Below are 21,896 nucleotides of genomic sequence, written 5' to 3'. Positions count from 1 at the left end.
CCTCTGCGGCTGGCTGTGTGTGGTGAGGTGCATGGGCTGGAGATGGGACGCCACTTTCACTAACAAGAGACTCTGAAAACTTGTCTCCAATGAATACATTCCAGGAGGATAAGAAGTATTTTTTTAAGTCTGTTTATTTAAAGTATACTCTTTAGTACAGCAGTTAATTCACCATCTACACATGCCCGAAGAATTGCAATGTGTTTGTTACTGGAGGAGCATTGCTGTTACAGATCTCTTAGAAATTAGGGCTCTAGACCTTCCTGAGTCGCTGTCTTTCCCTCTCATAGAGGAAATGTAGAGACTGTCCATATACAAAAGATGTTTAGATACAAACTGCGTGCACATGTCCACCCTGCAGCAGGTGGAGCGTCTGGAAGGAGGCGCATGCAGTGCTCTCTGTGAATTCCACCCAGCCGGCGTGCGTCGCCAGGCTGCCAGAAGAAAGCAGAGATGCAAGAGCATGAAGGCTAGGATTGCTCGTTGCTTCCAGTTAATGTGTTTGGAGGCCACAGCGTTCCTTCTGCGCGAGTGGTGTGCCGTGTCTGCTGGATGCATGGTGCCCCTCAGAGGTGACCTTTGACTTGCCACAGGAGTTACTGGCGCAGGCGTCTGGGGACGTGCTTGCCACCTGCGTGCGCTGCCTTTCCGACATCATCCTGAAGGAAGACGGGCCGGGCCGGATGAGGGAGGACCTGATGGTGAGTGGCCGCCGATTCGCTGCCCGCCTCCCGTGCCGGCAGCGCCGCGAGTGCCTTTGTGGTGCGTGTCTCCAACACCGTGCACGGGAGAAGGGTGTTCCTAGCCTGGTGCTTACTCTTCTTTTCTAGAACTTTTTACTAGTGACCTATTCATTTTCTTCTCACTTACTACCTGGGAGAAATGATGGCAAATGCTTCTCCCAGTTGGGTCCTGTGGGATTCCTGATCCAATAGGGAGAACACGGTGTGTGTTGTGAGCTCAGAAGCGACAGGTCAGAAGAGAGTAAAGTGAGTGTACTCTTGCTTCTTTGGGCTTGAGTTTCATGTTTTGTAAAATTGTCTACTGTGCCTGCTGAGGGGTTTGAACATCAGACTATAGAACAGTTCCCAGGTCACATGTGAAACAAGAAGAGATGTTTGAAAGCTGGAGAAATTTCTGCCCTGGGAGCAGCGAGATTGTGTGACATGCACCCACTTTAGAAAGTGTGTCTTGAAGAGGTGCCTTTGAGTCTGTGCACACAGGGCCGATTTTCTCATCCGAGTGGCTGGCTGTCAGCAAAACATTGGTGATTCTGATTCTGGCATCTGGCACAGTCCAGTAAGAGCCTTTTAGGCTAGGCCATCACGTAGCTGAAACTGGCCATTTTCCTCATCTGTTTGTTCAGTTCCTGCTCCCCCCGTTCAGTTCAGTTCCCCCTTGCACTTGAAGCTGGGGGTCGATGATAGTTTGGATATTTCGGAAGAGAAGAACCTTTGTGCTGAGACATCAATACTCTCCCAGTTCAGTAATTAGAATTATCCTAATCAATAGGAACCCTGGTGTTTTGGGTCAGAGGCTGCAGTGTGTAGAGTGGCCCTGACCCAGGGCTTCTCTGGAGGGTCTTTCTCTGTTGATGGGTCTGGGATTCCCTACCCAGTCTAAGAAAAATGCGTAATATGGCCAGGGAGTTTTCCTTAGTAAGACTTTTTTTTCTGTTCAATATGTCACCAAAATCTACCCTTCAGTCAAAATACATGGAGAAGTTTCCCTTATATATATTGTTTCAGTTCAGTTCAGTTGCTCAGTCGTGTCCGACTCTTTGCGACCACTTCACTCTTATTTAAATATAATTCAAATATTCCCTCAGTCCACTGAGGCACAGTATGTTCAGGTCTCTCTAAGCACACATATTATTAGCTTTCTTATTCTAAAAAATCTTTATTTAACATTTTACTGTTTAGTTAGTATTACCCTTGTATTTTTATGATTGAATAATTAAAACGGTGTTGCTTAACTATTAAGCTGAACATCCTCAATAAAGACACAGTAATGGTGCCTTGAGGTTTTAATGAGTTCCGGTAGGAATCTTACTAGTAAGCTAACCAAGAGGATGATTTGAAAGTGCATTTAAAGTGTGTAGCAGGCTCTATGCCCCCTCGTCCTGCACGGCCCTCCTGAGGAGGCAGAGCGCTATCCCAGGGTGCAGGGCTGTGCATCTGAGATGATGCAAACAGGAAAGGATTCGGTCCTGTAGACGCACGGTGATAGTGTCGTTAGCTTTGACGACATTCTTGATTTTTAGCATACTTTTGTGTAGTTGTCAAACATATTTGTTGTCTACATTGACATGAAAGGATGCCTGATGTTGAAATTTAGAATTGCGACCTTCAACCTAGTGTGATTGGTAAGTGTGGGAGAAACGCAAGCATGAAGCCCTGTGACTGTAAAAATACTTTGAAAAGAAAGTTATCCAGAAAAAACAAGGACGGTATCTTGTGGGTGGTGGGATTGTGAGTCGGGTGTTCTGTGTTCCCGTTTACTCGGGAGCACCGAGGTCACCATTGTTATCACAGTGTACCTGCTAGCCAGCGCCCCTTTGACTTGCAGGAGTATCTGGGTGTAGATGATAAAACTATATGGTCACCCTAGTTTAGGCAGTGGCTTAGTTTTTCCAATGGCTGTGTCTTGTTGGAGGAAAAAGACAGTCATTTAATTGACGGGACAAAAAAGAGAACTCCGCTGACACGGCCTTCATCCTTCTAGAGTTCGTTTTCCTCTGCCGTACTCTTACTGCAGAACCAACTCTCTTTGCAGGTGAAGTATGTTTTCACCCTAGGAGACGTCGCCCAGCTCTGTCCAGCCAGAGTGGACCAGAGGGCCACCCTCCTGATCCTGTCTATCCTGGCCGCGTCCCCCAGCAGAGAGCCTTGTAAGGCCCTTGACGCACCCCATGCCCACTGCCCAGGGCTGGCCTCACCCTGAGCGGTGCAGTAAGCCCCCCCTCCCTCCTGCAGGGCCCCGGGCACCCCCAGGCAGCAGTGCGGCTCCAGCCTCCCAGCCCCTCTCCCAGGTCCAGGGCGTGGTCATGCCCTCGGTGATCAGAGCACATGCCGTCATCACCCTGGGTGAGTGAGGAGCACGGGCAGCCTCTGCGTGTGCTCTGGGTCTTCAGTGAGCCAGTGATCTCCACCTGGGGCCGCAGCTCTGCAGGGCCCTCCCTGCGGCTCCCGTCAGCACACTGAGGTTCCCATGGTGCTCTGACACTCAGTCTGTCCATCCGATTTTTCAAAAATCTCAGAACTAAATAAGAGCAAAGTGTTCTCCAGGCCAAAAAAAAAAGGTGCAGACACAAAACTCAGCAACATCCTTTCCTCTTCTGTGAACGAGAAGTGAAGGGAAGGACACAATCGTGTTTACCTGGCTCAGGTTTCAAGTTCATTACTAAACTTTTTACTTATATTGATTATACATATAATCAAAAGTAAGAAGTATCATCACTTACATTTTATTGGTCATTTTCCAGGTAAGTCGAAAACTCCAAAATTCATATGTTGACCTTAGAAGAAGGCATTTGTACTGCCATAGAGGAGTATTTCAGTGTGTCTTTCTCCTGTAACCTGGGAGTGGGGAGTATATGTATTTGAGCTTCTTACTATTTAGTATGGGTCTGTTTGCCTTTGGCTTCTTTGTTTGTGGTTGTTGATGTGATGTTTTAACTGTAACTAAATAAGATCCCTGGCAAGATCTAGCTGGAGAACCTGTGGGGCGGAGAATGACAGTAGAGTTAGGGTCTGCCTCTCTCGGGGACAGGGAAGCTGTGCTTACAGCACGAGGATCTCGCAAAGGAGAGCGTCCCTGTCCTGGTGCGGGAGCTGGAGGTGGGCATAGACGGGAACGTCCTCAACAACATTGTCATCGTCCTGTGTGACCTCTGCGTCCGCTACACGGCCCTGGTGGACAAGTACGTGCCCACCGTCTGCACGTGTCTGAAGGACCCGAACCCGTTCGTCAGGAAGCAGGCGCTGCTGCTGCTCACAGGCCTCCTGCAGGTTTGTCGGGCGGCCGAGGCCCCTGGTGGCGGGTGGGGCCGGGGGCGGGGTCTGAGCAGCGGAGTAAGTGTGCGTCCTCCCCCTCTCTGCAGGAGGACTTCGTGAGGTGGAAGGGCTGCCTGTTCTTCCGTTTTGTCGTCACAGTCGTGGACCCGAACCCAGAGGTCGCTAGGTGAGCCTCTTGCCTCGCACCAGGCAGCCGAGTGTTGACCTAGTTTCTGGAAAGTTCTCTTTAAAATTGCTTTGGACTTGCGTCGTGTAGGATTGTAGGATTTAGTGAGGTTTTGGCAGTTGCCAGATAATCAGTCAACTTTTAAAGTACTGGACTGTACAACAAAACTTTAGTTTTCATGTAAGTTTAAGAACAAAAGCACCATGGTCCAGGTGACCTCGGGAGAATCCCAGCACCAAGCACATCTGCTGACACTGCTTGTCCCAAACAGGCGTTTAGAGCAGGGCGAGCCTCTGCCACGTCAGCTGCTGGAGCAGAAGCTGTGCTTACAGCATGACTTACAGTCAACTTCTAGGCCAGTAACATAAGACTTCAGACTTTCTTCTAAGTGCAGAAACTAAGGAAGGCATTCTAGGAGTTAAGACAGAATTGCTCAGTGTGGAGTGAGAGTGTACAGTTCACAGGGCTCCTTCGAAACGGGTATTTCCTGAGTATTAGAAGGCAAGAGAGTTGCCTTGCCACTTGTTCATTCCTGTCCTTCTGGAATTTTCTTAAAGATTTCTTTTCAAGGGGTTGAGAAGTGATCTCTCAGAATTTGCTAACCTCAGTTGTGTTACATGAATAATGCTGTTTAAAGCAAGTCTATAGTTGGAAAATAAAGTGTTGAATGCATGGCAAGAGCTCCCACAGTTGAAAAGAGGTCTTTACAAATCCATTAACTCTAAATAGCATGTAATAATGGGTCCCTCTGGTTCTAAATCGGCTTCCCTGGTTGCTCAGACAGTAAAGTATCTGCCTGAAATGCAGGAGACCCAGTTTGATGCCTGAGTCAGGAAGATCCCCTGGAGAAGCGAATGGCTACCCACTCCAGTATTTTTGCCTGGAGGATTCCATGGACAGAGGAGCCTGGCAGGCTACAGTCCATGGGGTCATAAAGAGTCAGACAGGACTCAGCAACTAACACTTTTCACTTTTACTTGTTCTAAATATTGTCACCAGTGGTTTACTCCGGGTTCCGTGGAAGAATTTCTGTTCAGTCTCCTTTGTGTATGTCTCTGCAAGGAGGAGCCTTTACCTGACGAGCTGGGAGTAGGCTGGCCTGGTGATCAGCATGTCTAGAGCCACAGTCGGAGGCTGAGGCTCCTGTGCTTCCTTTCTCTCTGTGTAAGTGGGGAAGGTGTTCGGCCGCTGTGCGGTGCCCTCTCACCTCCCCTGCCAGGCCAACCCCAGGCCCCGTGTGCCGTGGGGGGCCCAGGAACAGAGAGGAGCTCAGTGCGCGAGCCCCTCCCGTGTGTGTTACAGCCTCGATGGCTGTGTGGGGCATGCAGTGATGCTGTCACAAGTCAGAGGGACACTAGAGGACAGGCAGGTGTCCCCACAGAGTGCCTCTCGCCGCCTTAGGTTTGCCTATTTTAGCCCTGCCTTCTGAGTTGGTTTGAACCATTGCAAAATGTGGAGTGTGATTTGAAGAGCTTTGGAAAGCTAATTTAAATTAACCTGTTCATCTATTTTTAGGCCAAAGGTCAGGCCTATCTGCTTCCTTTATACATGTTAATTTTTCCATATATGTCTGCTAGGACAGATCTTCACAAGAGACTGTAGAGGCAGAGCCCTGTGAATTTGCTTTTGGTCTAGGTGGATTTCCTGATGATTCCAGCATGAGCAAAATTGCATTACTTTTTTTAAAATCAGTTTTTATTGGAGTATAGTTGATTGACAATGTTGTGTTTCTGCTGTACAGCAAAGTGACTCAGTTATATTATACATGCATCCACTCTTTTTTTTAGATTCTTTTCCCATATAGGTCATTAAAGAGTATGTTCCCTGTGCTATGCAGCAGGTCCTTATTTTATACATAGTGAAAGTGAAAGTCACTCAGTCGTAACCGACTCTTTGCGACCCATGGACTATACAGTCCATGGAATTCTGCAGGTCAGAATACTGGAGTGAGCAGCCTTTCCCTTCTCCAGGGGATCTTCCCAACCCAGGGATCGAACCCAGGTCTCCCGCATTGCAGATGGATTCTTTACCAGCTGAGCCACCAGGGAAGCCCCATTTTATACATAGTAGTATGTATATGTCATTATACATAGTAGTATGTATATGTCAATCCCAGTTCAGTTCACTCGCTCAGTCATGTCTGATTCTTTGCAACCCCATGGACCGCAGCACGCCAGGCCTCCCTGTCCATCACCAACTCCTGGAGCTTACTCAAACTCCTGTCCATCGAGTCAGTGATGCCATCCAGCCATCTCATCCTCTGCCGTCCCCTTCTCCTCCCACCCTCAGTCTTTCCCAGCATCAGGGTCTTTCCAGTGTCAATCCCAACCTCCCAGTGTATCCCTCCCCTCCGTTCTCCCTTGGTAGCCGTAAGTTTGTTTTCTCTATCTGTGGCTCTTCGTTTTTGTAAATCAGTTCATTAGACTCCGCCTGTAAGTGGTATCATGATATTTGTCGTTCTGTCTGGCTTCCCTCACCAGGTATGATGTTGTTACACATGGCATTATTTCCTTCTTTCTGGCTGAGTAATATTCCATAATATATACGTACCACATTATCTATTCCTCTGTTGATGAACATTTAAGTTACTTCCATGTCCCGGCTGTTGTACCTAGTACTGCAGTGAACACTGGGGTGCATGTATCTTTTCAGATTGTGGTTTCTTTGCATGGCATTTTGGATTGGCCTTAAAATGTAAACCCCCAGTGTGGAGGCTACAAGCTTGTATGAGATGTACCCTGTCTGCCCACTAGGTGAGCCCGCAGACAGCAGTCAGGATGAGGCCAGGCAACAGGTCGGCTGTCTCGGGGGCAGGGCAGATGCTGCAGCTCTGCAGGAAGGCAGGCCTGGAGGGGGACTGCAGTGATGGGCCGGTGACGGAGAAAAGAAAGAAAAGCAGAGAGGGCTCGATTTGGGAGAAAAGTGAGTAACTGAGGATCCAGAGGGCTCTGTGCGGGACAAGGGAGGAGCGGAGGGGCTCAGAGAGCTGTCGGAGCAGTGGGCAGTTTGTCCGACCTCAACAGGGGCTCCAGTGTTGTGACACAGAGTCTGGGTCCCTGGAGTTGATGAAACTGGGAGGACAGGAGGCTGTGTGGAACTGAAGGTGCTCTGAGAGACTGTTGCAGGCTGGCCAGGCTCCTGGAACAAGCCTCACAGCCTGGGCAGCTGATGAGCAGCAGACACTGCCCCCTCCCTGCTTGAGGTGGGAAGTCAGAGGTGGTTACCAGCAAAGCAGTTTCCAGGGAGCCAGACCCCCACCCTGTCAACATGGCCCCGTGTCCTCACAAGGTGGGAGGGAGGGAAGAACTCCAGGACTTTGTTTATAAGATAATCACCCCGTTCGCGAGAGCCTGGCCTTCATGGGCCGGTCTCCTCCCAGATGTTCACCTCCTGATAGCACCCCCTTGGGGGCCCGGTTTCCAGCGCAGGAATTTGGGGTACACAAACTGGTACACATGCCCTAGCAGTGATGTTGGGGCTTGGAATGGAGAAAATCAGGAAGCACTTCGCAAGCAGGTGAGGGTGAAACAGATGCGTTCAGGAGTGTCCAGAGGAAAGGCTGAACCTGGTGACGCTAGGGGAAGATGTGGGTTCTCCCCAGCAGCTAGCACCTCCATTTCTCCCACGCCCTCCCAGCCGCCTTTTGCTTCAGATCACTTTTGTCAACACGTGTGTGTGGTTTTGCTAACACCTGTCCACCTGGTGGGACACAGGCATCCTGGAGTCAGGGGCAGTCTCATTTACTGGCGTCCTTCCTATCTGAAAGGACCTGAAGCCGAGGAGACACTCGGGACATTTGACAAGTCAGTGAGTGAAAATGATCGAGGCGGAGGGTGGGCCTCATTCCCTGGGTCCTTGGAGGACAGCCTGCTTGCTGAGAAGAGGCAGGGCCAAATGGGGAGCGGTCAGCATGTTGTGGGAGCAGGACCGCAGCACACACGACAAGATGCAGGCGGCAAAGCAGACCTGGGTCGTGAGCGCAGGTGACAGCAGGGAGGGCTGGAGCTGCAGGGCCGTGGGTCCTGCTCACAGCCGTGGTCAGCGTCGGGTCGGGGTCCACCCCCATCACCGCCGCAGTCAGCACGGGGCGGTGTCCATCCCTGTCTGCTCATGGCGGCAGTCAGCGCGGGGCATGGGTCTATCCCGCTCACGGCGGCAGTCAGCACAGGGCGGGGGTCCATCCCCATCACCACCAAGGTCAGCACAGGGCAGGTGTCTATCCCCATTATGGCCACGGTCGGCCCAGGGGCGGGGTCCACCCCCATCACGGCTGCGGTCAGCGTGGGGCGGGGGCCCACCCCATCCTCTCACAGCGGAGGTCAGTGCAGGGTGGGGTCCATCCCCATCCCAGTCACGGCCATGGTCAGCGCGGGGCGGGGTCCATCCCAGGCCCAGGCCCAGGACGTATGGGTCGGGACTCTGAGTCATCCACGTTGCCTCCACCGAGCAGAAACCAGCTTCAGAGTGGCATGTGTGTAGGAAGACATCCAAAAGAAGAGGGACGTGTGTGTTTCCTGCAGGATCTAAGGAGGAAGTGACCACCCTGCTTGGCCCTGGGGCCTGTCGGTGTGATGAAACAGAGATTCGGGTTCTTAGTGTTCCTCGGGGTGACTGCCCTTCCCTCTGTTTTTCACGTGAGACGGTTCTGCTGTGTGAAGCCTGCAGTGTCCCTGACTTGGTGGTGTGTTGCATGTGGTCCCAGTTCAGGGTCCTGGGGGTGAGGAGGGCAGGAGAAGGGGCCGGCCCCAGCAGGCACCGCGGAGGACGCTGTTTTCTTGTAACTTTTCAGCTGACGGATACCAAACTGTCCCTCTTGGAAGGTTGTTCTAGCTGGTAGCATATGTGTGTCCTCATGCATTCAAGGCGGAGTCTCTCCCTGTGGGGCCCTGTCCTTGCGGCCGGGTGTCCTCCCTGCTCTGGACGCACCCTCAGCCTGTGCCCAGATCCCTCGTGTTGTTTACATTCCTGTGGAGTTGACTTGTTCAGCTGGTTAAGCCGGTGATTCACCAGGGTGCTTGCCCGTGCGCCCCCACCTGTACCTACTTTTGACCTAATGTGAATGGACCAGCATCTGCCGTTGAACGTCTCAAAGTCTAAGTCGCTTAGTCATGTCCCGCTCTGTGTGACCCTGTGGACCGCGGTCCGCCAGGCTCCTCTGTCCATGGGATTCTCCAGGCCAGAATGCTGGAGTGGGTTGCCATGCCCTTCTCCAACCCAGGGATCCGACTCGAGTCTCCTGCACTGCAGACTGCAGGGATTCTTTACTGTCTGAGCCACCAGGGAAGTCCAGTTTTGTTGACTCACTCACCAGTCCATGGAGATTTGCATTGTCTCCACTTGTTGGCTGTGGTGAACAATGCTGCTGTGAGCGCCTGTGTGCAGGTGTGCGTGTGGACACGTGTTTTCTTTTCTCATGGTATTACACTTAGGTATGAAATTGCTGGATCAGGTGGCAACTCTTTGTTTAACGTTTTGAGGAATTGCCAAACTGTTTGACAGAGTTGTACCCTAAAGCACCTGTCTTCTTGCAGAAGCATCGCTGGATTCTTTCTGGTGGTCCATTTTCGTAGGAATGACTGCAAGTCTGGGGATAAAATTCGGGCCGCTGTGGAAATGTGTGAAGTTAGCCCGTGAAGGGTTAGCCCTCAGCACTTACCTCAGGGTCAGTCGGGGTGCTCCTTGGGAGCGTCTGTGTTTATTCAGTGGCTCGCTCTCCTGTGTCACTGCTGGTGCAGCCGAGGGGCCTTGTCAGGAAAGCCCTCTGATGCTGTGCCCTTGCCACCAGCCTGCTTTGTCGGGCAGGTCTGTGTGGAGTGGACTCAGGGCGGCAGGTCTCCCGGGGGACTCCCCTGAGCAGATGGTGCTTTAGCGGTTGTGTGCTTGAGGGTGCCTCTTGTGAACAGTCCGAGGTCACCGTTGGCAACAGGTCAGTGCCCCGTTGGGGTCTCTGAGTGGCCACCTCTGACTGGCTGCAGTGTGAGCTCTGAGCAGGCTGACTGTGTCCTGAGCCTGGAGGAGAGCTGCCGGGAGGGCTCTCAGGGGTCTTGTGCATCCCACGGCCAAGAGCAGCACATTCAGACTTCTCTTGTCCCCCGTCCTCCCCCTGGGGGGTGGGCCTCTGGCAGCTGGAGATTGCAGTCAGCTCAAGATGTGAGGAAATGTGGGTCTGGCCAGGGCACTGGGTCAGAGCCAGCCTGCTCCTGGGTTGGCCCAGCCTGGGCGCTCCCATCCTGTCCTCGAGCATCTGTTCCAGGGGCCGTGGGTGCTGGACCCTGTGGCCCTTTGCTGCCTGGGTTGGGTGGTCGCCGCCTGTGGACGGTCCTGTCTGCCCCGCTCGTGGGTTTTGTGTTGGTCCTCAGGAGAGTTCAGGCTGAGGCAGGAGGCCTCGGGTGGTCATGACCGGCGGGTCCACCTGAAGGGGTGGCTTGGGGGCTCCTGCACGTGAGGTGTGGCTGAGTGACGGTAGAATGTGAGCTTGTAAGCATAGCTGGGGAGCCTGGGTTCACAGGGCAGGCCCGGCCCTGGAGCCGCGTGCACCAGAGAGCTGATGCCCGCCCCATCGCGGACTCTGCGGGAAGGCACCTGGGGGCCTGCGAGGCGTCCGTGGCGTCACCTGGCCCCGTCCCTTCTCTGCAGCACCGGGGAGGTCTGCCTGGTACATCTGCTCCTGAAGAGGAACCCGACCATATTCTACCAGCACTTCATCGAGTGCATCTTCCATTTCACCAGCTATGAGAAGCACGAAAGTTTCAATAGGTTCCCCCAGTCGGAGAGGTCAGTGCTGAAGCGGGGGTGGTGTGGAGGGCCTAGGGGCAGCATCCCCGCCAGGCACGGAGGCCCCCTGGTGGGTGGCCCAGGGGAGAGAGATCCTCCAGCCTCGCTGAGGGGCTGTGCTGAGACGCTCCTGCTCTGCCCCAGAGAGAAGCGGCTTTTCTCCCTGAAGGGGGGTAAGAACAGGGAGAGAAGGATGAGGATATACAAGTTCCTCCTGGAACACTTCACGGACGAGCAGCGGTTCAACATCACTTCCAGAATCTTCGAAAATGTCCTGGGTAGGACCGGCCAGAGCGGGGATAAAGCGTGTGGAGGGAACTGCTGAGTGGCCAGGGGCCCAGCCGCCCTGCAGCCCAGGGGCCCTGACACCCCGACCCTGGTGTGCTCGGCCATCGGTCTGACCTCCTTTGCCGTCAGCCCTGACGCCCCAACCCCGACATCCTGACCCTGGTGTCCTCCGCCGTCAGCCCAATGTCCTAACCCCGACACCATCTGCCGTCGGCCTGACGTCCCAACCCGACGTCCCTGGCGTCCTCTGCCATCGGCCTGATGTCCCAACCCCGATGTCCTTACCCCATCGCCCTCAGCCATCAGCCCTGCCCTCAGGCTGGCAGGCCACTGCCTCCATCCATGCCCAGCACCACCACCTTCGACCGTGGGCAGCAGTTCTCAGGGTCCACCTCTGCTTCCTCCAGCCTGCTTCGCTGATGGCGACCTACCCCTGGACATGGAAGCCAGTGAGCTGCTCTCGGACACGTTTGAAGTGCTCAGCTCAAAGGAGATCAGGCTGCAGGCGCTCAGGGCCAGAGCAGACAGGGAGCAGCTGGGGGAGGAGGAGGAGCTGGCCCAGGCCAGAGCGGCCTTGCAGGAGTCGCAGAAGAAGCTCCTCTCGCAGGTGAGTGTGCTGCTCCCGGAGGCCCGCGCGCGCTGTCCCGGGGTCTCCCAAGGCCCCTCCAGCCTCACCTGAGCACCCACCCTGCCTGGGGCTCTCCCCCCTGCGCCTGCGGCTCCGGCGGCTCGTGCGTGCCTGGTCCTGCTGGTGTACGTGTGGGAGTTACACCCACTGACGGCGTCTGTACTAAGTGGGTTGGAGGCTTCCTGTCCCCTTCTGGGTAAACTCTGGATGCCCCTGTGTGCCCTGGCCCATGCCCCCTGCCCTGCAGCCCGCTGGCTCTGGTCTCCGAGGGTCCTCTCCCCCCCGAGCCTACCCTGTGCCACCCACCCAGCCAGAGTCCCCCAGACACACACTCTGCCCTGCCCCTTCACTCCCAGGCACCCCCACAGCCCCTCACACCTTGCCAGCCTCACGTCGTGACCCGCAGCCTGGTCTGGAAGTAGCTTGAAGGCCTGATTGGCCCCATTTCTGTCGCCTGGGAGGTTAGCCTGGTGTCCAGTGCAGAGAAGGTATTGGATGATATTTGTGGAGTGAATGCATTTAAGACACTTTTTAAGGCTCTCCCTAACTTAGCCTCCGCTCAGACTCATCTTTATTAAATTATTTCTTTAGTCTTGGCCCTCCTGTTTCAAGAACTCTGGTAAGTCTTTAGAAATGAGTGGATTACAAGTCAAGAACATACAGTAGTGACTTTAAATGAGAAAAGAATAATTTTCAGATCCTGAATGACAGTCTGGCATGCATGGGCTAGTGCAGTACTTTGTTTCTAATTCTCAGAGGTTTGCCGCAGACATCTGTGCTTAGCGCTCATTCTTGGTGAAGGCACTGTGTGACTGCCCGCCAGATTTTCTCCTGTGTGCAGAGTTTCAGAGAGAGACCCACACCCTCTCCAGGCCTGGCCCCTCCTGTGCCGCCCCACCTGCAGGGACACGGGTGTGCTTTTGCAGCAGGGCCGAGCTGCCTCTCACCTTGTGGGTGGAGCCAGACTGCGTGATGGGCTCGTGGGAAGGGTCGGAGCTCGTTTTCAGTCCATTCAGTTGACCCTTGAGCAGGGGGTGGGGGGGTGCCAGCTCCCTCCGTCCCACACAGGTGAGGCTCTGTACTTACAGACGGGGCTGTTCAAAGCTCTATTGTATTTCTAGTTTCTTTTTCTTGTTTAGTAATAAGACTAGTACGTGTCTGCCTCCTGCTTTACACCATTTTGCAGTGATGGTTTCCTAGTCTCCCCAGCCGAGGTAACTTCTCCAGTCCTCAGAATGACATCAAAAATAAAAAGTAAACTTGACCTCATGTTTGAGATCGGCCATGCAAGAAGAACTAGATGAAGGGAACACGTTTGTCTTTCAGAACTTCATGCATCTGAAACAACCTTCTTTTGTTGCCACAGGTTCAAAAGAGGAATTTAATAGAAATGATTATTCCAATTATTACCTCCCTGAAGTCTGCCCTAGAAAAGAACAAGATCCCAGCTCTGCGAGAACTCATGCTCTACCTCAGGGTAAGGAGGCCTCGGGCTGTGTGGTTGCCACCCCCCCCCCAGCCCCCACTGGTCACTCAGGACCCCGCAGTCCTGACCGTGGGTCCAGCCTGGCTCAGAGAAGCACCCCAGGCTGGCCTTTGACTGGGAGAGAAGGCAGAGGGACCATAGGTCCCCCAGAAGCTGTTTCTGCCTTTCCTGGGGAGTTGGGTCTGTGTCCTTACTGACCGTTAGGTTCGGGTTTGAAGTTTCTCAGCTGCGGCCACAAACAGGCCTCCGTCTCGGTTCACTCTGCATGGGGTGAAGTGGAGGTGCTCATTGCTGACGTTGGGAGCTCACCCCCGGCTCTGTGTCTGGGTTCCAGTCGGGGGCTGCTGCTCAGAGCAGCAGCCTTTCTGCCTCCTGGCAGGGGCATGTGCAGACCAGGAGTGCACAGAAATGAGGTCTCAGACCTTCCTATAGAGTCTTTCAGTCAGAAACACAGCATTTCCCTTTCCCGTTTATGCTGTGGTTTTCTTCCTCAAAAAATGTTCAGATTTCTTATTTCCCAAGAAGGGCTGTGGCAGGATTACATCAAATATGGTTTTCAAATACATCTTCATCCTACAGAAGTGACTCCTACAGGCTGACTGTGGAGAAAATGAGGACTTCAGGTCACTCACACTGTCCTTGCCCCGGTGAACCTCAGAAAGGAATAAAATCTTGGGTAGCCCCTGAAACATACGCGGACGGGGAGACACCGTGTCTGGGCATGCTCTAGCAGGGCTGTGCGCCCGGCTTTGTCTGGACCCTGTTGGAGCAGCCGCCGCGGTTCTTGCCTGTACCTGGGAGCCCACTGGTTGCTCAAGGCCTGGGGGGAGGCTCCTCCCTAGTGGTTGGGCCAGGTAGATCTTCCCTGCCTCCAGCAGTTAGGAAAAGTGGCTTCTTCCTCATGGCACAGAGGCCAGGTCCTCGCCTCCAACCTTAGCCCTGGTGTGCTCACAGCCTCTGTCACGTCGTGAGGAGACACACAGATGGCCCCAAGCCTCAGCTGCGTCCTGAGAAAGCTGGTGTGGACGGCTCCCCGTGCCTGGTCTAGCCAGGATGCCCTGTGCTGCCCGCCTGCCAGCCTCCCGCTGGGATTCCTAAGATAGGTCCCACAGCCCTGCGGCTGCGGACAGTTCTGATCCCCGCTGGGGGCTGCTTCCAGCCAAGGTTCTAGGGGTCCACGGTGCCTAGCAAGTGTTCGGGAAGCTTCCAGGAGATCAGGCCCCTGTGGTCAGCACAGGTGCAGTTGGCACTTCCTGGGAAAGTGGCGTCAGGTTTGCTGGTCGGTTGATGGAGCGAAAACCGTCTGCTCTGAGCGTGTGTCCTGCCATGTTCCCGTCGTGATCATGTTGTTGGGAAGAGCCTGTGCACCGGCCCAGCAGGGGCTCAGCGATGCTGCGGTCTGTTCTAGGAGGTGATGCAGGATTACGGAGATGAAGTCAAGGACTTCTTCACAGTTGACAAGCAGTTGGCCGCAGAACTCGAGTACGACATGAGGCGCTACCAGGAGCAGCTGGCTGAGCGGCAGCAGCCGGTGAGGCAGGTGGCCCTGGGGGCCACAGGGCGCAGAGCGGCCAGTGGGAGGCGGCCTTGCCCCTGTCTGCCCGGTGTCGCCCCACACCCACCTTGGCGGCCTCCTATCTCGGGGGCACCGTCAGCGAGGGCCTGCCTTGTCACCCCTGCCCCGCTGGAAAGTTGCCGCGTCCCAGTAGGGGAGGGAGATGTGCCTGTTCCCAGACAGCGCTGACCCTGATGGGGTTCTGGCTCCTTTGGTGGCAGAGAGCGGAGTCCCCCCGATCCCCTCCTTGGGGTGGCTGCTCCCCCGGAAGCCTGGACAGCCCCACGGGCTCTGTGCGAGGCAGTGCCGGGAGCCCGGGTCTGACATGGTTTTGAAGTGAGTTCCTCTGGGCCTGCGCAGAGCGTGTAAGATGCCCTTTATGCTAAGTGCTGGGAGATGTGCTCTGTAATTCTCTTCTGTGGCAGGTTCTGAGCTTGGAAGCAATTCCAGCTCCTGCTGGCCGAGAAAAAGATACCACAGCTGCTGCCGCAGACCAACCATCCACGCCCAGGCCCCACGCTGCCCACACAGCCGCAGCCCTGTCTCTGGTGCCCAAGGACAGGTGTGTGGCACCGGCTCAGCTCGCTGCAGGGGTAGCCCCAGCTCACGTGGGTGGGGACCGGGCTTCAGGGAGCAGGAGGGCAGGTCTGCCTCCGTGCTTCATGGTGTCTTTGCGCCAACAGGCCCATGTCAGCGAGCACCATGGACATCCTGAGTTCCGTCAAGAAAGTTGTCGAGTCGCGCCGCTGGCATAGTAGCCAGACCACGGGGCCGCCGCCCTCGGACAGTCGTCCTGAGAGCCCAGGTGAGCCCCGCATGCGCCCACTGGCGGCCCCGGAGTTCACGAGACCTGGGCCCTCCTCTGTCCCTGTCAGGGCGCTTCTGTCTGTAGTCTAAACGAGCCACTGGGCCAGGCCTGGGGTCGGAGGGTGTCCAGCAGCCCTGCTTCCAGTGGACAGTCTGAGGTCTGGAGGACGGGAGGAGGCCGATGCGGCCATGTCAGCGAGGGGCGTGGGGAGGAGGGTTTGAGCGCAGCCGCGGCAGCGAGGGGCATGGTTGACCCTGTGTGGTTGCGGGAGGAGGGTGTGAGCGCGGCTGTCCTGTGGTCTCCACGCTCGGTGGGGAGGGGCCTGGGGCCTCTCGTTGGCCTCACCCGGGCCTTGGTGGCTGTGGAGCAGGGCTCACCTGCCTGTCCCTGAAAACGTAGGTGTTTTTCAACTTTTCGAAACCAGTCACGTCACAGTAAACGTTGGAATGTAGTCTTGTATGTGTATTATCTTCAAGATTAATTTCCATGAGTATTTTTAGAGCTTTTGATGGTGTCTAGACCGTTGTTTCTTGTTCCCTTCAGGTGAATTCCCACCTTGGCCCACGAGAGCCCACATCCTACAGAGAACTGGGTTCATAATATCCTATTTTCTCTGCTGAGCTGTAGGCCAAAAATTTTAACTTTAATTTTATTTGTTTGAATCCTATGAGAACGGCCATGGTTTCTCATGCTTATCATTTGTATCTTTCTGAATTACCTCTTTATAAAAACTTTATTTGGGACATTGAGTGTACTGTGTATCTTGCAAATGTTTTTTCTCATTGGCATGTTTTGTCTCTGGGGCTGTTTGGGTTTTTGGAGAGGTAATGCTGTTCTCTTTCATCCCAGTGCCCGTGCGGGTCTTGGAGCTGGAGCCCAGTGGAGCTGACCCAGAGTCCAGTGGAGCTGTTGACCTCGAAACGAAGCGAGGGATCAGCACCCCTGAGCGTAAGTAGTCTGCGGGCACGAGCAAGTGTCTTGACTCTGCAGCGGGTACCGTGTGTGCAAGGTCCCAGCACAGCTCCCCCTGCAGGCCGCGGGGCGTGTGGGCACGCTGAACGCCCCTGAGGGACTGTGACGGGTCACAGCTGACCGCGGCCCTCCAGGCGCTGCCAGTGGGTGTGAGGGGTTTCAGAGCTAGATTCAACTGAGCAGGTGGCAGTGGGTTAGCAGGTCCCTCTTCGGTGGTGAGTCGGCTGCAGAAGTGCCCCCACCTGGCCATGCTGGGCTGTGCGGGGGGCTCCTGAGCCCTGTCCGGGGTCTGCACAGCAGCGATGAGGGGCAGGAGGGGCTCCCAGGCCTGTGGCGCTGCGTTCGCACCAGCAGACCTGACCCCGGGCCAGGGAGGTCTCCCCAGACCCCAGTGGTCGCAGCACAGGGAGCGCATGGAGCCTGGCCGTCTGGCGGGTGTGGTGAGAGCACAGTTAATGGGGACAGGGCGGGGCATCCTGGGGGGGCAGGGAGTCCTGGGGTGGGGGCGGGGTGTCCCGGGGCAGGGGCGTGCCGGGGCACTGGGGGTGGGGCATCCCGTGGAGGGGCGGGGGTGTCCCAGGGCAGCGGCACCCGCTCTCAGATGTGGCCCAGGCCGAGGGGCGCACAGGGCTCTGGACACAGACGGCCCTGTGGGGGAGGGAGCCCTGCCAGTGTACGACAGTGGGAGGCTCCGTTTCCACAGCACTCACGTGTTGTCCTGACCGAGCACCGAGTGAGGACTTAACCCCAGTGATCTCCTTTAAACTCAGCCACTCCCCTGAGGGCGGTGCCTGTCTCCCCTCTAGAGACAGAGGTTCTCAGTTTAGCTCATGCTGGGATGCAAAGCCCAGCTTGGCCCAGGCGGGAGGGTGGGTGGCAGTGAGTATGGGACAGCCAGCAGGGCGGCATCTTCATGGGGTTTGGGGGGCTCTGAGTGCAGTGGGGCCTTGGGGGGCCAGGGAGGAGCCCTGAGCAGCGGCTCTCGGAAGGCGGTCAGGGCTGGGAACCCGGGAAGGGAGGCAGGCCCTGGCCCCGCCCTGCGCCTGGTGGACCCGCAGCTGGACATCCGCCTGCCCTTGCTCAGCTTCTCCCCCGTAGGCCTTTGCTGCTGCTGCTAAGTCACTTCAGTCACGTCCGACTCTGACCCCATAGACGGAAGCCCACCCGGCTCCCCCGTCCCTGGGATTCTCCAGGCAAGAACACTGGAGTGGGTTGCCATTTCCTTCTCCAATGTGTGAAAGTGAAAAGTGAAAGTGAAGTCGCTCAGTCGTGTCCGACCCCCAGCGACCCCACGGACTGCAACCTTACCAGGCTCCTCTGTCCATGGGATTTCCTAGGCAAGAGTACTGGAGTGGCTTGCCATTGCCTTCTCCGAGGCCTTTGCTAACCTTCCACTAAACATTTTCCCCTCCAGAGACCATCCCAAATGTCACTTTTGGCTCGGAAATCAGCTATATTGTGTCACCAGGCCAGTCGCTTCCCCTCCAGAGCAGGAACAGGAGGCGCACCCCAGGAAGCCGGCGGGGCTTGAGAGCCACAGGCCAGGGGGACAACGTTTTGTGTCTGTCACTGCCCGACATGCCGTAAGTCCCCAGTCCCTGCCCAGAACGGTCCCATCTGAGGGCTGGGGCCCCACGTGACATGTACACTCCCCCGCAGGCCCCCACAGACTTCCCAGTGGAACGTGACATCTCCCTCCAGAAGCGAGGACTGCACCTCCTCCAGGAGGCCACGCCGCCAGGCTTCCAAGAAGAGGGCTAAGTGACCACCTCCCCCGGGAGTTCGTGGGTGCCTCGGGGCCCCCTGCCTGTTCACCGCTGTGGCTGGCCAACACCTGGTTCCGAACTGCAACACACCAGGGAAACAGCTTAGGTATTTAATACAGACTGAAATATCCGAAAACACCCCGCTCATTGTAATAAGCGCTGTTCTGGCCCCAGTCCAGAATGCTGCCTCAGAAGCCCTACTTCTACTGGCTGCTTTCCAGGCCCTTACAGTAGGGGCATCGCTTCCCATATCTGTTATCCTGACTGTCATATTCTGTCTATTGTTATTAAATTGCAAACTTTTTAAAGCTTCTTCCAATGTACAAAGGTTAAGCATGAGTCCAGCCTCTGAGTGTTTTTAGCACAGGGGTTTTATCGGTAGTCATTTAACTGACAAAGTGTTGGAGGAGAATAAAACCAAATCTCTCCTGTTAGGGAAAAGGGACCCAAGCTTTCTTTAAGTTTCATGTCGTCTGCCTCCTCACAGCAGATGTCTTAGCATAGACTGCAGTCCCTGCTTAGAGAAAATCTCTGCGTTTCTTACCCAGAGCAACAGGAGCACTGCTTTACGTCCAGTCCCCTGAGGGCTGTCCCTGCGGTGGAGGGGCCTTAGGTTCTGGGCCCACTTAAAACACTGGTGGGCATGTGCTCTGTCCAAGAACGCGCAGAAAGAAACGGGGTTGGCTCAGGTTCATCCCGGATCTGCGGAAGCAAACGCACAGACTTTCTTTCTGTGCTGCACGTGGACTGCTGGTGGGCTGACTGTGGGTGCTGTCCTAACCCCGGCTTCTCGTGTGTGAGCAGATGCGTGTGCACACGTCTGCAGAGCACACTGCGTGTGTGCACGGCGGGATCAGAGGGCAGCCCCCAAGGGATGCCCTTGCCCCCGTCCAGCGCTTGCGACCCAGGGCACGCCCGCCACGACGCAAGAAGGAGGCATGTGAAGAGGCCCTGCTCCCGCTGTTTTCGTAAAGCTTTCATGAATGAGGTTGAGCAAACACCGAGTCCAGGTGTGTTGATCGCACGCCTGCGGCGGCCGCTCGGCTGCAGCCACGTCCACAGCGCAGTCTCACAAGGCTGCTTTTCTGTCTGTGAGCACACACCTGCGGCGGCCGGCTCAGCAGCGGCCACGTCCACAGCGTAGTCTCACAAGGCTGCTTTTCTGTCTGCAGCGACCTCCCCGACCCACGGCACTGCCCTCTCCTCTGTCAGAGCTGGGGCACTGGGTGGAGGCTTTAGGGTCCACGAAGGCCACCTCATCACGGAGCTGCCCCCAAGACAGAGGGCACCTCCATCCCCACCGAGCAGAGCCGAGGAGGAAGGATCGTCTCAGGTCTGTGCTTTCGAGTCACAAACTCGGAGAAGATGCGTCCCCAGCACCATGAGAGGCTGTCCTCCACTGCTGCCAGTTCTTGTGGCAGAGTGCCCACACGCTCAGGAAAGAAAGGTCAGCATTGTCTCTAGTGTTGAATTAAAAACCAAAGCATAAAAGATGGCGACACTGACCATAATGAAGACTGTGCCCTTCCCTCTGAGAGCCGGTGACACAGAGGCATGGGAGCATCCTTCTGTGAAGCCCCTCTTCCAGAGGACTTCCCATCAGGGGTGAATACAGCGGCGTGTCTGAGGCCGGGGGCGCCTGCTCGCAAGGAACGTGTTCCTGACGCCCTCGAAGCAGGTAACAAGAACTTCATCAGCGTCAGGAAACTGCCTTGGACTCGGCCTCACACTTTGCCCACTGTCAGCTGGGCCACCACCCGACCCCGCTCCTGCCACCATTGGGGGCAGCCTTGCGGCCCGCAGAGCAGCCTCCCAGGAGGTGAGGCGAAGACTGCCCTGTCTCATGGCAGAGAGAGAACGGGGGTCACTGTCTTCAAGCAGACGTAAATGCAGTTGACAGATTCGATTTCAGAAGTGCCTTTGGCCCTGGACCGTCTCATGAACCCCACGAGGAAGTGGAAGGCATTTAGAGGCCAGAGAGCAGGCTGCTGTGTTTTCTGAGTCAGAGCCACAGAGCTCGGTCCCGGGGAAGCCAGTCTGAGGGGCCACACAGAGGACCCTTCCCCTCCCAGCCCCCTTGGTGCTATCCGGGCAGACCCACGTGGCCTGTGAATGGCACAGGCAGGGCTGGTCCGCCCTTGCCTGCATTGGGTATCAGGAGGACCGGGGTGGGCGAGCTGGTCTGGGCGCTTGGGAGCCCGCAACTCTGAGTGGGCCTTAGAAGGTGACTGCAGGGCCCAGTAGGAGGGAGGGAGCCTGACACCACCCACTCCGCACAGCAAGCTCTTGGTCGGGAATGGCCACAAGGCATGCGGACCAGATGTCCCCGGAGCACACACCTCTCTCTCTCCTGGGATCCACTGGGTTTTTCGGGGGACATCACCTTCCCTGCTGGTGACACCGAGGTCTTTAGGCTTCCTTGCCTCTTCACCTGTCCTGACGTCGTTAACTGTCTGGCTTCCCTGGGTTCTTGCAGCTGAAGCCAAGTAGCGGAGCCGAGTGAGGCCTGACAGGCCCCAGCGGTGCTCGGGGCACGCTGCTCATGCCTGACAGGCTCAGCGTTCCCCGTTCCAATCGTGGCTGACGAAGTAGCCCCGTCTGTAGGCACAGCGGACGCCCCTGTGATGAGGGTCAGAATGGCCAGGACCCCCAGCGGTGCCACCATTGTTGGGGTCATCTGGAGAAGGTGAGGGGTGAGAGGATGCTGTCCCCCACCCTCCCCAGGCCTGGAGTGGCTCTGCCCAGCAGTGGTGACACCCACCCACTGTAGCACCCGCCTGCGGGCACCGTCGCCACCGGAGCCACAGAGTACCACCTGCGCTGAGCAGCCTCCGGGCACGTCGGCAGCTTTCTTACTGGGAAATGGTTCCCCACAGAGAGAACTAGGCGCCAGAGCCCAAGGAAGAAAACCCCTGAGTCTCGAGGGCTTGCCGCAGATTATTTAGTTTCAAGTGGATTAAAAGGGCAAATAGGAGGTGAGAACATGGCCTTGCAGCCCCCAGCCAACCCTCAGGAGACCCTCAGCTGCACTCTCATGCTTCAGGGTGGGCGCGGGGCTGCCCTGTGTGCAGATGAAAGTGCAGGAAACCACGCAGGGGTGTAGCAACCTGCGCTGGGAGCTGTTACCGTCCTCCTTTGTTGGGTGCAGGGTCCTTGATTGTGAGCACACTGTTCCTTAAAGGTGCATGTGAATTCTGATTTCATAACTTCAGTTCCCAAGCTCTGTCTCTTGGGTCAGGAACTCCGGGGCACAGCCCAGGAATCATCCTCCTGCCCTAGAGCAGCTCCCTGAATCTGACAGCAGCTGAGGAGTTCCAGGGGCTGACTGCACAGGTGGGGTGGGCCCTGCACCCGCCTCCATCCTGCCTCAGCCTCCACTGAGCCCTGACACCCAGAGGAGGAAGCACCCCAACAGCGTAAATTACTGGGGTGAGTCC

General features: G+C 55.9%; 2 protein-coding genes across 4 annotated transcripts in view; one reads left to right on the top strand and one right to left on the bottom strand.

Annotated features, from left to right (window-relative positions):
- The window catches only part of NCAPD3 (non-SMC condensin II complex subunit D3), a 59,395-nt gene extending 40,603 nt beyond the window's left edge, over positions 1-18,792 (top strand). For all 3 annotated transcript variants that reach the window (XM_055424207.2, XM_055424206.2, XM_055424208.2), the window contains 15 exons: positions 594-701; positions 2,776-2,890; positions 2,976-3,086; positions 3,772-4,010; positions 4,103-4,182; positions 10,819-10,956; positions 11,101-11,234; positions 11,652-11,851; positions 13,239-13,349; positions 14,767-14,889; positions 15,339-15,475; positions 15,597-15,718; positions 16,571-16,669; positions 18,108-18,276; positions 18,353-18,792. In XM_055424207.2, coding sequence (XP_055280182.2) covers positions 594-701; positions 2,776-2,890; positions 2,976-3,086; positions 3,772-4,010; positions 4,103-4,182; positions 10,819-10,956; positions 11,101-11,234; positions 11,652-11,851; positions 13,239-13,349; positions 14,767-14,889; positions 15,339-15,475; positions 15,597-15,718; positions 16,571-16,669; positions 18,108-18,276; positions 18,353-18,458 — 1,992 coding nt within the window. In that variant the 3' untranslated portion in view covers positions 18,459-18,792. The remainder of the gene's footprint in view (positions 1-593; positions 702-2,775; positions 2,891-2,975; positions 3,087-3,771; positions 4,011-4,102; positions 4,183-10,818; positions 10,957-11,100; positions 11,235-11,651; positions 11,852-13,238; positions 13,350-14,766; positions 14,890-15,338; positions 15,476-15,596; positions 15,719-16,570; positions 16,670-18,107; positions 18,277-18,352) is intronic.
- Positions 18,793-21,014: 2,222 nt separating this feature from the next.
- LOC148775791 (membrane-spanning 4-domains subfamily A member 12-like) overlaps positions 21,015-21,896 on the bottom strand; it is a 31,098-nt gene continuing 30,216 nt past the window's right edge. The window contains exons 7-8 of the mRNA XM_088843434.1: positions 21,225-21,314; positions 21,015-21,136 (exon numbers count right to left, since the gene is read on the bottom strand). Of these exons, the coding sequence (XP_088699560.1) occupies positions 21,015-21,136; positions 21,225-21,314 (212 nt within the window). The remainder of the gene's footprint in view (positions 21,137-21,224; positions 21,315-21,896) is intronic.

Source organism: Moschus berezovskii, chromosome 14 (assembly GCF_049115385.1).
Source record: "Moschus berezovskii isolate FMDL1 chromosome 14, NW_MosBer_1.0, whole genome shotgun sequence".
Taxonomy (NCBI): domain Eukaryota; kingdom Metazoa; phylum Chordata; class Mammalia; order Artiodactyla; family Moschidae; genus Moschus; species Moschus berezovskii.
This window is presented reverse-complemented; position numbering and strand designations above follow the sequence as displayed.